The 13,719-nt window shown below is 40.6% G+C and overlaps 1 protein-coding gene across 6 annotated transcripts in view; it reads left to right on the forward strand.

The window, feature by feature from the left end:
• The first annotated feature begins 3,238 nt into the window (after positions 1 to 3,238).
• Positions 3,239 to 13,719, forward strand: part of prpf19 (pre-mRNA processing factor 19) — a 32,542-nt gene continuing 22,061 nt past the window's right edge. For 5 of the 6 annotated variants that reach the window (XR_014599570.1, XR_014599571.1, XR_014599572.1 and 2 more), the window contains exons 1-7: positions 3,239 to 3,443; positions 4,373 to 4,522; positions 6,450 to 6,526; positions 9,867 to 10,008; positions 10,824 to 10,897; positions 11,115 to 11,180; positions 11,615 to 11,656. Coding sequence is in view for 2 of the 6 variants with exons in the window: in XM_084041939.1 (XP_083898065.1) it covers positions 3,425 to 3,443; positions 4,373 to 4,522; positions 6,450 to 6,526; positions 9,867 to 10,008; positions 10,824 to 10,897; positions 11,115 to 11,180; positions 11,615 to 11,656 (570 nt within the window). In the remaining 4 variants the exon portion in view is untranslated. Of the gene's footprint in view, positions 3,444 to 4,372; positions 4,523 to 4,841; positions 4,876 to 6,449; positions 6,527 to 9,866; positions 10,009 to 10,823; positions 10,898 to 11,114; positions 11,181 to 11,614; positions 11,657 to 13,719 lie in introns of those variants that run through there. The other variant, XM_084041940.1, reaches the window with a different exon arrangement.

A 13,719-nucleotide genomic window follows, 5' to 3' on the forward strand; every position in this document is an offset into this window, starting at 1 on the left:
GCCATATTAGCTTTATTTTATCTTCATGCTATTATTAGGTGTTTTACATGTTTTATTGTTGTATTAAAATATAGAAGATTATTTAACACAACTGTCTATTGAAATAAATAAAGTTTTACAACAAATAAGGGACTCGTTTTTAGTTATATTACTTGAGAAGCTAGTCAGCTAGCCGGCTGGCTAGGTGGCTAGCCGGCTAGGCTAGTAGATGTAAACACAGTCACATTTTAAGATAGGGACAAGTTGAAATTGGTGACCTAGAATTCTGTGACTACTACTGCGGCTGCGCGTTGCCGAAAACAGCCGATCTATGAGCTCGGCTGTTTTCGGCGCGCGTCACCGTCGTACGGCTAAAATATAAACTAGCCTTTGTGAGGACTGAGCATGCGCAGTTTGTGCTAGCTTTAGCCATGTTAGCTTTATTTTATCTTCATGCTATTATTAGGTGTTTTACATGTTTTATTGTTGTATTAAAATATAGAAGATTATTTAACACAACTGTAGATTGAAATAAATAAAGTTTTACAACAAATAAGGGACTTGTTTTTAGTTATATTACTTGAGAAGCTAGTCAGCTAGCCGGCTGTCTAGGTGGCTAGCCGGCTAGGCTAGTGGATGTAAACACAGTCACATTTTAAGATAGGGACAAGTTGAAATTGGTGACCTAGAATTCTGTGACTACTACTGCGGCTGCGCGTTGCCGAAAACAGCCGATCTATGAGCTCGGCTGTTTTCGGCGCGCGTCACCGTCGTACGGCTAAAATATAAACTAGCCTTTGTGAGGACTGAGCATGCGCAGTTTGTGCTAGCTTTAGCCATATTAGCTTTATTTTATCTTCATGCTATTATTAGGTGTTTTACATGTTTTGTTGTTGTAATAAAAGATAGAAGATTATTTAACACAACTGTCGATTGAAATAAAGAAAGTTTTACAATGAATACAGGACTTGTTTTTAGTTATATTACTTGAGAAGCTAGTCGGCTATCTAGCTAGCTGGCTAACTAGCTAGGTGGCTAGCCGGCTAGGTACTAGTGCGGCTGCGCTGTCGACGTAAATAGCCGATCTACGAGCTCTCAACATCGGCTCTTTTCGGCGCGCGTCACCGTCCTACGGCTAAAGTATAAACCGACCTTTGTGAGGTCACCCACCAGAGGGCGCTATTATCCACTTTTTAACACATTTTGCATCCAGACCCTATTGTCACAATGTGACTCAAAGCACAGAGTGTGGAGACAACGATGAACCACAGGAGGGCGACACTGAGCCGTTGTCCTTTCTGAGTGTCAAGAAGAGACACCAGGACGCGAGCTTTCTGATGAAAATAATAGCAGATCTACAAGCCCACAACGCGTAATTTCCGCGACGTAAGAATCTGGCCCGGTCCACGTTAGAACCCACCATACGCTACTGGTTGTGGGCTTGTAGATCTGCTATTTTGGGCGCTCGACACCATCATACGACGGTGCATAAATGTACCGAATGGAAAAGTAACTTTAAAAGAATGGATGTGAAGTAAACTAGCATGAATGAATTTAATTTAAATATTTATACAAACCATGAATGAAACGTCATCTTATTATATAAACTACATTATAATATATATTATATACATTATTATATAAACTACAGCATCTGGTTTAAAACATTTTAATAACTTTTATTAATCCGATGTTTATTAAAATGTTGGATTCATGTTAAAATAATTATAATAACAATAATATCAGGGGGGAAAGAGCAGACCAAGTACAGACTACTACATAAACAGAAGTATTGAGGGTTTAAGGCTTAAACCCTTCCGTTAGGTAGTCTGTACTTGGCCCGCTATTTTCCCCTGATATTATTGTTATTGTAATAATACTAATTATAGTTTTAGGCACAAACAGCAAACAGTGTAACTTCCTGAGGAATATCAATGATATATAATATCTTATTGAAACATAATATGGGCTCCTAGATAATAGGTGTGATGTGTACAGGTGGTTCTACTGTATTCATGCATGTGTGCATGTGTGTTCTTTTTTGATTTGTAGACAATAGCTGCAATAGCAGAAAGATGATGAGGCATGTTAATGTTAAGTTAAGTTAACTACTCCATTATATTATTACATTATAATATTACATTACGTTGTATTATTACATTGTATTATTACATTGGGTGGAATATAGATCAGAACCATTCTAATAGGGAGACTAAAAATAATAAACACCGAAATAATAAACGGTGTTTTTAGGCGATCTAAAAGAAAGAACTAGGAGTGCCAACCAACCTGGCGTTTATATAATATAAGTATGAAAATTATACAGTATATAACTGCATTATGTGATATTATTAATGATACAGTATATAACTCATAGAGGTAACTGTTATATATATATATATAACTGTTATATATAATATATAATAATATATAGAACTGCTTTATGTTCTCATAGAGGCCGGCCGTGGGGGCGTGCTTCAGGACACTCCGCTGTCACTCAAGCGTTCAAGGGGCGCGGCCTTAGACCATAGTGCGGTGGAGTCCAGAAGCACGCTGGCGCTCACATCTGGTCTAAAGCCCGCCCTACTGTATCCGGTAGTTTCCCCGCACACACACACAGCACACATTATTTCCGTTTCTGCTCCGGATCCAGACCGGATGTTATCCCAGTCTAACAGGAGAAAACTAGCGTTGCCAAATCTGCTTATTGTAAGCGAATTTGGGCTTGTTCTTCTGTAGAGTTTAGTTGCTTGTTGTAAATACTGGTAGTCGTGGGTTGTGGTTTATTTGGTCTTGTTTCTAAAGTGTAGTTGTTTATTTGGTCTTGGGAGTTGGGACCCCCCCAAATAATCATATTTGAACTGGGGACCCCCCAAAATAATCATATTTGAACTGGGGACCCCTCACACTGAAAAAAAAAACCTTGGGTTTAAAATCCTCTTAGCTGACCTTGTATTGAACGGTACTTTCCTGTGCATAAAGTATTCAATGGAATTGTATGAGTTGAGACATTACATTTAGTTTGACTCGGTCCCACGGATAAAAATCGTGAAAATAGCAGATCTACAAGCTCACAACGCGTTGAGAGGACCCCCCTCCCCCCAAATCATGTGGGACCCCCCTGTGGGCCCTCAGTCTCGACCCCCAGTTTATGAACCACTAGCCGTTTTTTTCTGGCTTTATTTTCTGAGACCTGTTCCGCTTGTTTCTCTCACGACAAAAACCTGGCAACCCCGGAGGAGGAACCGTCCCAGCATGCAGTGCGGTTTGTAGCGGCAATGAAAGGACGACGCAGCGCGTGCGACTTTATTCATTATTATATTAACTTAAACCTTTAAAACATTCATAAACACTTTAATTACAAACACGTGATTAAGCGTTAATTAATCTAATTAACTAAAGTGGTTAAAACAGGATCTTAAAGCAGAAAGAGAAGAAGAACAACATGTCTTTAGTTTGTGCCAGTAAGTATGTTAGCTCTGAGGCTAATGCTGTTAGCATCATGTGTTCTTTATTCATTATACAGGGGGTCCGGGACCCCTAGGGGGTCCTCAGAGCTACTACAGGGGGTCCGGGACCCCTAGGGGCCTAGGGGATCCTCAGAGTTACTACAGGGGGTCCGGGACCCCTAGGGGGCCAGGGGGTCCTCAGAGTTACTACAGGGGGTCCGGGGCCCCCAGGAGCCTAGGGGGTCCTCAGAGCTACTACAGGGGGTCCGCCAAATCTTTGTGTGATATGTTTTTTTTTTACAACTTTTTTTTAACCCTTAGCATCCCTTTTCTGAGGAGAACTTTAGCCTAAAATAGCAGATCTACAAGCTCACGCGAGACGTTGTGAGCTTGTAGATCTGCTATTTTTGGCAAAGAGGTTTAACAGGTGTAGAGGGAAAAAAGAGCAGACCAAGTAACCAAAACATAGTTTCATCTGAACACACAATTTTATACAATAGAGATGCAGGGGGTCCCTACTTCATCTGTCTCTCAGCTAGGGGGTCCCTGCTTCATCTCTCTCAGCTAGGGGGTCCCTGCTTCATCTGTCTCAGCTAGGGGGTCCCTGCTTCATCTCTGTCACAGTTAGGGGTCCCTGCTTCATCTCTCTCAGTTGAAGGGGGTCCTTGGCCTGAACACGTTGAAGACCCCTTTATTATACTGTTTAATTATCATAATGTGGTTTATTAATGAGTGTTTATGTCTTTAATAACTTAATTAGCAGGTTATTAATGAGTGTTTATGTTTATTAATGAGTGTTTATGTGTGTTTATTAATGAGTGTTTATTAATGAGTGTTAGTGTGTTTATTAATGAGTGTTTATGTGTTTATTAATGAGTGTTTGTGTGTTTATTAATGAGTGTTTGTGTGTTTATTAATGAGTGTTTAATGTGTTTTATCTCCAGTCTCTAACGAGGTTCCAGAACACCCCTGTGTGTCTCCAGTCTCCAACCAGGTGTTTGAACGCAGACTGATAGAGAAATACATCATAGAGAATGGAACTGACCCTATGAATGGACAACCTCTGTCTGAAGAGCAGCTTATTGATATTAAAGGTATTTAATATTAATATTAATATTATTATTATGAATGGACAACCTCTGTCTGAAGAGCAGCTTATTGATATTAAAGGTATTTAATATTATTATTATTATGAATGGACAACCTCTGTCTGAAGAGCAGCTTATTGATATTAAAGGTATTTAATATTATTATTATTATTATGAATGGACAACCTCTGTCTGAAGAGCAGCTTATTGATATTAAAGGTATTTAATATTATTATTATTATTATGAATGGACAACCTCTGTCTGAAGAGCAGCTTATTGATATTAAAGGTATTTAATATTATTATTATTATTATGAATGGACAACCTCTGTCTGAAGAGCAGCTTATTGATATTAAAGGTATTTAATATTATTATTATTATGAATGGACAGCCTCTGTCTGAAGAATGTATTTATATTACAGGTAAATATATTTATATGAATGCACAACCTGTGTGAACAACAACTTCTGAATCATTTTGAAGGAAAAAATGTTTCCCCAAAATGCTTTCTTTATTTTTCGTATTAGTACAAAAACATCAATATAATAAATAATTACAATAATAATGACTTTTTGTTAAGTCTAGGTTAAATAGCATGAGTCCACTGGACTAGAGTTTAAAGATCAGTAGAATTAGGTATGATGTCTACTGTACACATCTACTGTACATAGTATTCACTACTCTGTGTGTCTACTGTACACATCTACTGTACATAGTATTCACTCAGAATACATAAGCGACAAAAATACAAAGTTCATAATAATAATTATGGGAAAAATATAAGTTACGAATATACATAAACAAAGTGGATAGGACAACAACACTATGTGGAAGAACAGAGATATTTATTGTTCTGATGTTTTTACAAAGCGGGATTCCCTTCAAATGATGTATTTATGTTTTACGTGATTTATGCTTGTATCACTGATAAGTCTGATTTATGCTTGTATCACTGATAAGTCTGATTTATGCTTGTATCACTGATAAGTCTGATTTATGCTTGTATCACTGATAAGTATGATTTATGCTTGTATCACTGATAAGTCTGATTTATGCTTGTATCACTGATAAGTATGATTTATGCTTGTATCACTGATAAGTCTGATTTATGCTTGTATCACTGATACGTCTGATTTATGCTTGTATCACTGATACGTCTGATTTATGCTTGTATCACTGATAAGTATGATTTATGCTTGTATCACTGATAAGTCTGATTTATGCTTGTATCACTGATACGTCTGATTTATGCTTGTATCACTGATAAGTCTGATTTATGCTTGTATCACTGATACGTCTGATTTATGCTTGTATCACTGATACGTCTGATTTATGCTTGTATCACTGATAAGTATGATTTATGCTTGTATCACTGATAAGTCTGATTTATGCTTGTATCACTGATAAGTCTGATTTATGCTTGTATCACTGATAAGGAGAGAAGTTCTGCAGGAGCATCACGTTGGCTCTGGGTATAATATTAATGTGGTTATGTCCTGCATTAATACTTATTATATGCATTATAAGTGCTGAACTTGTTCATAACATAGCAGGATAAAGTAGCATGCGTCCCGTGGACGCTGTGATGGTTTGTTTAATGTGTCTTTTCTTAAGAATGTTTATCAGAGACACAGGACTATGAGCATCACTGTATAAACACTGACTATGAGCATCACTGTATAAACACTGACTATGAGCATCACTGTATAAACACTGACTATGAGCATCACTGTATAAACACTGACTATGAGCATCACTGTATAAACACTGACTATGAGCATCACTGTATAAACACTGACTATGAGCATCACTGTATAAACACTGACTATGAGCATCACTGTATAAACACTGACTATGAGCATCACTGTATAAACACTGACTATGAGCATCACTGTATAAACACTGACATTGTTGTTTCCTGTATTTCCTCAGTGTCTCATCCAATCAGACCCAAGGCTCCCTCAGCCACCAGCATCCCTGCTATCCTCAAGTCCCTTCAGGATGAGTGGGTGAGTGTTGACTTTTATTCTGAAGTCCTTTCAGGATGAGTGGGTGAGTGTTGACTTTTATTCTGAAAGCCCAAAATGATTTCTCAGGTGTGTTGTGATTGGTGTCGGGTAGAGATGCACCGATTAATCGGCCGCCGATTAAAAAAGCCGGTTTTAGGTCAAACCGGCTGGATCGGTGCTCGGCCGGTCCCTGTCATAAATGCAGATTTTATGCCGGTCAAATTGATACGGCATGGGCTCTGTGCAGCAACAGCACGATGAGTCTATCGGTAAACATTAGCAAGAAGTGACAGCCTACAGATGGTGCTAATTTTACCGTTGAAATATAAGGATACATATATCGAATATATATATTATGGGATATATCAAGGTTGGGCGATTGGACGAATATATCAGCTGTCGGCGATTGGATGAGTCCAATCGTCGAATGTTTTTATTAGGCGATTTTTCGGACGATATTTGACATTTTATTTTGCAAAATAAATGTATCCTAATGGTCTGCCTCCTCCAGAATTAAACTCTTCAAATATAGCCACATTAAATGTAAAGTACAATACAAAGCGTGCACGAAATGTTAATCAATTTGGGCCGTTCTAATAATGATTGATGATGAAGAAGGCACGCTCTTGTTGCGCTTATTTCTGACGAGCCTAGGCTACAAAACCCAGTCCCTCCCCAGTAGGTGGGCTACTGAATGGAGTGGAGGAGAGCAGAGGAAATAGGGAATAGTGTTTGCTTTCCTAGTTGTCTGTTTATCAGCTACTGTACGTTTGATGATAGCTGTATATATATTTTATATAAAAACGAAATTGAAACTAAAGCTCCAGTTTCTGCAAATCGTCGCTGTGTATTTGCAAGCTTGATGACACAGTAACGTGTCCCCCCGTCTCAAGCACTTGATTCTTAACTTTCGCTGTCAAGTCTGGATATTAAAACTTGTGTCAGCTTACCGGTATGTTTATATCACCAGGCAGTCAATCAATGACTTGAAATGAGAATTCACTCGTGACCCGACGTGCACTGCAAGTCCCTTTAGTTACAGGGGAGGGCGGCCCGGACGGGTGATTTATCCTGCAGCTCCACCATTTATTTTTATGTCAGAATATAACAAAGTGAACCTGGATGTGTGTGTTTGGCCACATCGTTGTTACAAACTGAGGCAGGCTTCTCTGCTTCAACTTCACTTCATCTCCCAGCCTGTGATCTTATCTTAGTCCTAAAAGAATATCCTATGGAAGTGATTTACAATTCTTAGTTGTGTAAAGGTTTGTTCAGTGAGAGAGTGAGCTTGGTGCATCATGGCAGCAGAAATAGTCATGTCGTCTCATCTCGTTTTTTTCATTGACCCGACACAGCACGTGTTGCAGCCCAATGTTTACTCCGTCGTACGACAAGGTTGTGCGCCGAAAATAGCAGATCTACAAGCTCACAATGCGTCATGTCTGCGACACGTTGTGAGCTTGTAGATCTGCTATTTTTGACCCGCGACCCCCTGTACGGCGACGTATAACTCGAGCTTAAAGGACTCGGGAGCTGTTCTCACATTATTGCTTTTCTAAAAAATCATTTCAATAACTGATCTCAATATGGAGCCATAATTTACCATAATCATGCAGCTCTATAACAGTGACAGCAATGTTACAAATAAAATTTAAAAAATAGACTACATTATTCTTTTACAAATTCTTCTTCTTTTTGTAATGACTTTAGGCCTTTGGTTGTATAGTTAGAGCATCAATATTATAGCCATATCATGATATTAGACTGGATATCGTCTGTGATTGTGTATATTGTACTATTATGATATGGCATAAGTGTTATTTTCCTGGTTTAATCTTATTGGTACTCTATATTGGCAAATACACAAAATTAAGTACTTGTACTCGGCCTGAACAAATTCTAGTTAGTTGTTTAGTTCTTAGATAGAAAACCAGTATCGGCAGGTCAGACTTTTAAAAAACGGTAATCTGTATCGGCCAAGGATTTCTCAATCGGTGCATCTCTAGTGTCGGGTAATGAATCAAATAGGACTCACACCCACACATTGTCACGCTTTGATGCTGGGTCCTAAATGACCGGGTTGCCACACAGACGTGCGTGCGTGTGTGTGTGTGTGTGTGTGTGTGTGTGTGTGGGGGTGGTCGGCACTCATCAGCAGTAACTCCACACATGCACAGTTTGATCATCCCATAGCTTGCGATGCTGTTACCATGACGACAGATGATCTCACAGGCTGAACTCTGAAACACTGATAAACAGCTTACATTTTGGGAAAGAGAAAAACAGGCGTGTTGTTTGTGATTAATTATGATAATGGTCAATGCCTGTGTGCAACTTCTGATCAATTACTAGACCCACTGAGGAGAAGCTTTCTTTATTATATAGTAGGATGTATATACATTTATATAATGTTGTTTTATAGGATGTGGTGATGCTTCACGCTGTTCTCTTTACTAGTTAAATAAAGCTTATATATAATGTTTATACTAGTTAAATAAAAGTTATACACAGGGGTGCACATAACTTTTTAGGTCTAGTACTCAGAAGAGTTTCTCACGCCGTTTGGTGAACCCCCCAAGGTTGGTGTCCTGTGCTGCGCTGCTTTTATCCGCCAGATTGGGACGTTCACGGCATATTTTGCACCATTACGGTGCGTTCATCATCGGTGACGAGTGCCTCTAACAGCCGCTGCGTGCAGCGAGCCGCGTGTCGCAGTGTGTCTGTGTGTCAGGATGCGAAGCAACACTCATACAATCACGTGCAGCATGCGTCCCCTCCCCCTGCGCCTAATGGCTGTACATGGGGCCGACGCGTGCTTTAGCGTGATTGTGTGAGTGTGGCTTCAGGAAGTAAATACCTAGTCTCCATCTCCAGGCTTTTATTTTTTAGTTTTGCTAAAAAATAAAAGCTTGGAAATTCCTGTCCCAGCTGTTGGTACGCAAAAGCGCCTCGCGTCGTCTGATGTGCCGCACATTATTTATTTTGGGTGCGCATGTGCACATGCGCACCAGTTATGTGCACCCCTGTTTATATATAATGTTTACATGCATTATATAACATGTTTATACTAGTTAAATAAAGGTTGTATAACATGTTTATACTAGTTAAATAAAGGTTATATATAATGTTAATACTAGTTAAATAAAGCTTATATAACATGTTTATACTAGTTAAATAAAGGTTATATATAATGTTAATACTAGTTAAATAAAGCTTATATAACATGTTTATACTAGTTAAATAAAGGTTATATATAATGTTAATACTAGTTAAATAAAGCTTATATAACATGTTTATACTAGTTAAATAAAGGTTATATGTGTAATATAATGTGTTCCAGGATGCAGTGATGCTCCACAGCTTCACGCTGCGTCAGCAGCTGCAGACGACCCGTCAGGAGTTATCTCATGCTCTGTACCAACACGATGCAGCCTGCAGGGTCATCGCTAGACTCACCAAGGAGGTGGCAGCCGCCAGAGAGGGTAAGATCACCTTCATATGCAGTCTGCTCCATTAGGGGGCGCTAGAGAGGGTAAGATCACCTTCATATGCAGTCTGCTCCATTAGGGGGCGCCAGAGAGGGTAAGATCACCTTCATATGCAGTCTGCTACGTTTTTATTTAGTTTTCGTCATAGTTTTAGTTGACAAAATTGTTCTACTGTGATGATCCATTCTACATCTCTATATTAAACATGTTCTACAGCTCTATATTAAACATGTTCTATTTCATTCCCTCTGACCACCAGAGGAAGTGTTTGCAACACCTGGACATGTGCAAGCGCACGATGGATATCCAGGTGTTGAAAACACTGCCCCTGGCAGTCATCCGGAATTCATAGAACCTTAGTTATATGCATAACTCTCATTCTACTGTGTTGATCCATTCTACAGCTCTATATTAAACATGTTCTACAGCTCTATATTAATGGGGCGGCCATAGCTGAATGGTTAGTGAGCCCGCCTAGGGTGCCAGAGGCCCTGGTTGCCCCAGGTTCAATTCCAGGCCAGGCCAGCATATGTGTCGATGAAATGAAATTTGTCCCTGAGCAAGACTCTTAACCCCTAATTGCTCACAGGTTCTCATTGGAAACAAGACCGCAAGGACTTTCATGATCGACCTGTTAAAAGGAATTATCCTTATCCTTATATTAAACATGTTCTACAGCTCTATATTAAACATGTTCTACAGCTCTATATTAAACATGTTCTACATCTCTATATTAAACATGTTCTACATCTCTATATTAAACATGTTCTACAGCTCTATATTAAACATGTTCTACTGTGTTTCTACAGCTCTTGCTACGCTGAAGCCTCAGGCTGGACTGATCACACCCCAGGCTGTTCCCGCCTCCCAGCCCGCTGCAGTGGTGAGTTAATGCTGTCAATCAAAGCTGTTAATACTGTCAATCAAAGCTGTTAATACTGTCAATCAAAGCAGTGAGCATAATGTCATTAGATCATAATACTGATGTCATCTTATAAAAGTCACATTATGGTCCACACATGGTCCATACATGGTCCATACATGGTCCAGATGGACACATGGGTGTGGCTGTACTTGTAATGTTGCCTCCTCTCCTCCAGGGGGCCGGTGGAGAACCCATGGAGGTCAGTGAGCAGGTGGGAATGACCCCCGAGATCGTCCAGAAGGTACGTTTATTATCTCCGCCAGGACGAAAGGCATGGCAGAGATTGTGTGTGTGTGTGTGTGTGTGTGTGTGTGTGTGTGTTCTCCAGCACTGTTGGCCCGGTCGCTGCTAAACTGTGCACACACACACACTCCCTGGATGCCAAGCCGAACCTCTGCCCAAAATGTTTCAGATTGTCCTGTTATAGAGCCACCAGGAGAATAAATATATTATTTATTCTATGATTGATATGTTGTTTATTATGTTTACTACCAGCTTCATTAGTTGTTAAAGGAATACTTCTTCTATCAATTACACAGTCAGCCCACAAAGCCTTGACCTGATGGAGTTGTATTCCTAAGCCTGTAACTCATTGCGTTAGGAGAGCCATTGGGTCTCCTTTCAGTTCTTAACATGTTCTTATGATCTTGTCTTTGTGTTTTTCTTCCATTTCAGCTCCAAGACAAAGCCACGGTTCTCACCACAGAGAGAAAGAAGGTAATGCTATTTGTTCAGTTGAATTCTCACCCCATTAACACTTTATTTCCACCTTACCTCATGTTATTAGAGAGCAGAGAGAACCGTAGAGCCTCAAAGCAACTAGTATGCAGATTAAACTACTAACACAGGAACAAATGACCAAGATTATAATAAACTAACATCAATAAGAGTGAATGGGTGAGTCTAGACTATGAGGACAATTGGGATTGAGTCTTCAGTTCTGACTGCAATGGAGCGTTGTCCAGAGTGTTTTAGAGAAGAGAGAAGAGTCTAGGACGTGTGGAGCGTTGTCCAGAGTGTTTTAGAGAAGAGAGAAGAGTCTAGGACGTGTGGAGCGTTGTCCAGAGTGTTTTAGAGAAGAGAGAAGAGTCTAGGACGTGTGGAGCGTTGTCCAGGGTGTTTTAGAGAAGAGAGAAGAGTCTAGGACGTGTGGAGCGTTGTCCAGAGTGTTTTAGAGAGGAGAGAAGAGTCTAGGACGTGTGAAGCGTTGTCCAGAGTGTTTTAGAGAGGAGAGAAGAGTCTAGGACGTGTGGAGCGTTGTCCAGAGTGTTTTAGAGAAGAGAGAAGAGTCTAGGACGTGTGGAGCGTTGTCCAGAGTGTTTTAGAGAGGAGAGAAGAGTCTAGGACGCGTGGAGCGTTGTCCAGAGTGTTTTAGAGAAGAGAGAAGAGTCTAGGATGTGTGGAGCGTTGTCCAGAGTGTTTTAAAGAAGAGAGAAGAGTCTAGGACGTGTGAAGCGTTGTCCAGAGTGTTTTAGAGAAGAGAGAAGAGTGTAGGACGTGTGGAGCGTTGTCCAGAGTGTTTTAGAGAAGAGGGAAGAGTCTAGGACGTGTGGAGCGTTGTCTAGGGTGTTTTAGAGAAGAGAGAAGAGTCTAGGACGTGTGAAGCGTTGTCCAGAGTGTTTTAGAGAAGAGAGAAGAGTCTAGGACGTGTGGAGCGTTGTCCAGGGTGTTTTAGAGAAGAGTCTAGGACGTGTGGAGCGTTGTCCAGGGTGTTTTAGAGAAGAGAGAAGAGTCTAGGACGTGTGGAGCGTTGTCCAGAGTGTTTTAGAGAAGAGAGAAGAGTCTAGGACGTGTGGAGCGTTGTCCAGGGTGTTTTAGAGAAGAGAGAAGAGTCTAGGACGTGTGGAGCGTTGTCCAGAGTGTTTTAGAGAGGAGAGAAGAGTCTAGGACGTGTGAAGCGTTGTCCAGAGTGTTTTAGAGAGGAGAGAAGAGTCTAGGACGTGTGGAGCGTTGTCCAGAGTGTTTTAGAGAAGAGAGAAGAGTCTAGGACGTGTGGAGCGTTGTCCAGAGTGTTTTAGAGAGGAGAGAAGAGTCTAGGACGCGTGGAGCGTTGTCCAGAGTGTTTTAGAGAAGAGAGAAGAGTCTAGGATGTGTGGAGCGTTGTCCAGAGTGTTTTAAAGAAGAGAGAAGAGTCTAGGACGTGTGAAGCGTTGTCCAGAGTGTTTTAGAGAAGAGAGAAGAGTGTAGGACGTGTGGAGCGTTGTCCAGAGTGTTTTAGAGAAGAGGGAAGAGTCTAGGACGTGTGGAGCGTTGTCTAGGGTGTTTTAGAGAAGAGAGAAGAGTCTAGGACGTGTGAAGCGTTGTCCAGAGTGTTTTAGAGAAGAGAGAAGAGTCTAGGACGTGTGGAGCGTTGTCCAGGGTGTTTTAGAGAAGAGTCTAGGATGTGTGGAGCGTTGTCCAGGGTGTTTTAGAGAAGAGAGAAGAGTCTAGGATGTGTGGAGCGTTGTCCAGGGTGTTTTAGAGAAGAGAGAAGAGTCTAGGACGTGTGGAGCGTTGTCCAGGGTGTTTTAGAGAAGAGAGAAGAGTCTAGGACGTGTGGAGCGTTGTCCAGGGTGTTTTAGAGAAGAGAGAAGAGTCTAGGATGTGTGGAGCGTTGTCCAGAGTGTTTTAGAGAAGAGAGAAGAGTCTAGGATGTGTGGAGCGTTGTCCAGGGTGTTTTAGAGAAGAGAGAACAGTCTAGGACGTGTGGAGCGTTGTCCAGAGTGTTTTAGAGAAGAGAGAACAGTCTAGGACGTGTGGAGCGTTGTCCAGAGTGTTTTAGAGAAGAGAGAAGAGTCTAG

The sequence above is a fragment of the Gymnoscopelus microlampas genome (assembly GCF_963454915.1).
Source record: "Gymnoscopelus microlampas genome assembly, chromosome: 18".
NCBI lineage: Eukaryota > Metazoa > Chordata > Actinopteri > Myctophiformes > Myctophidae > Gymnoscopelus > Gymnoscopelus microlampas.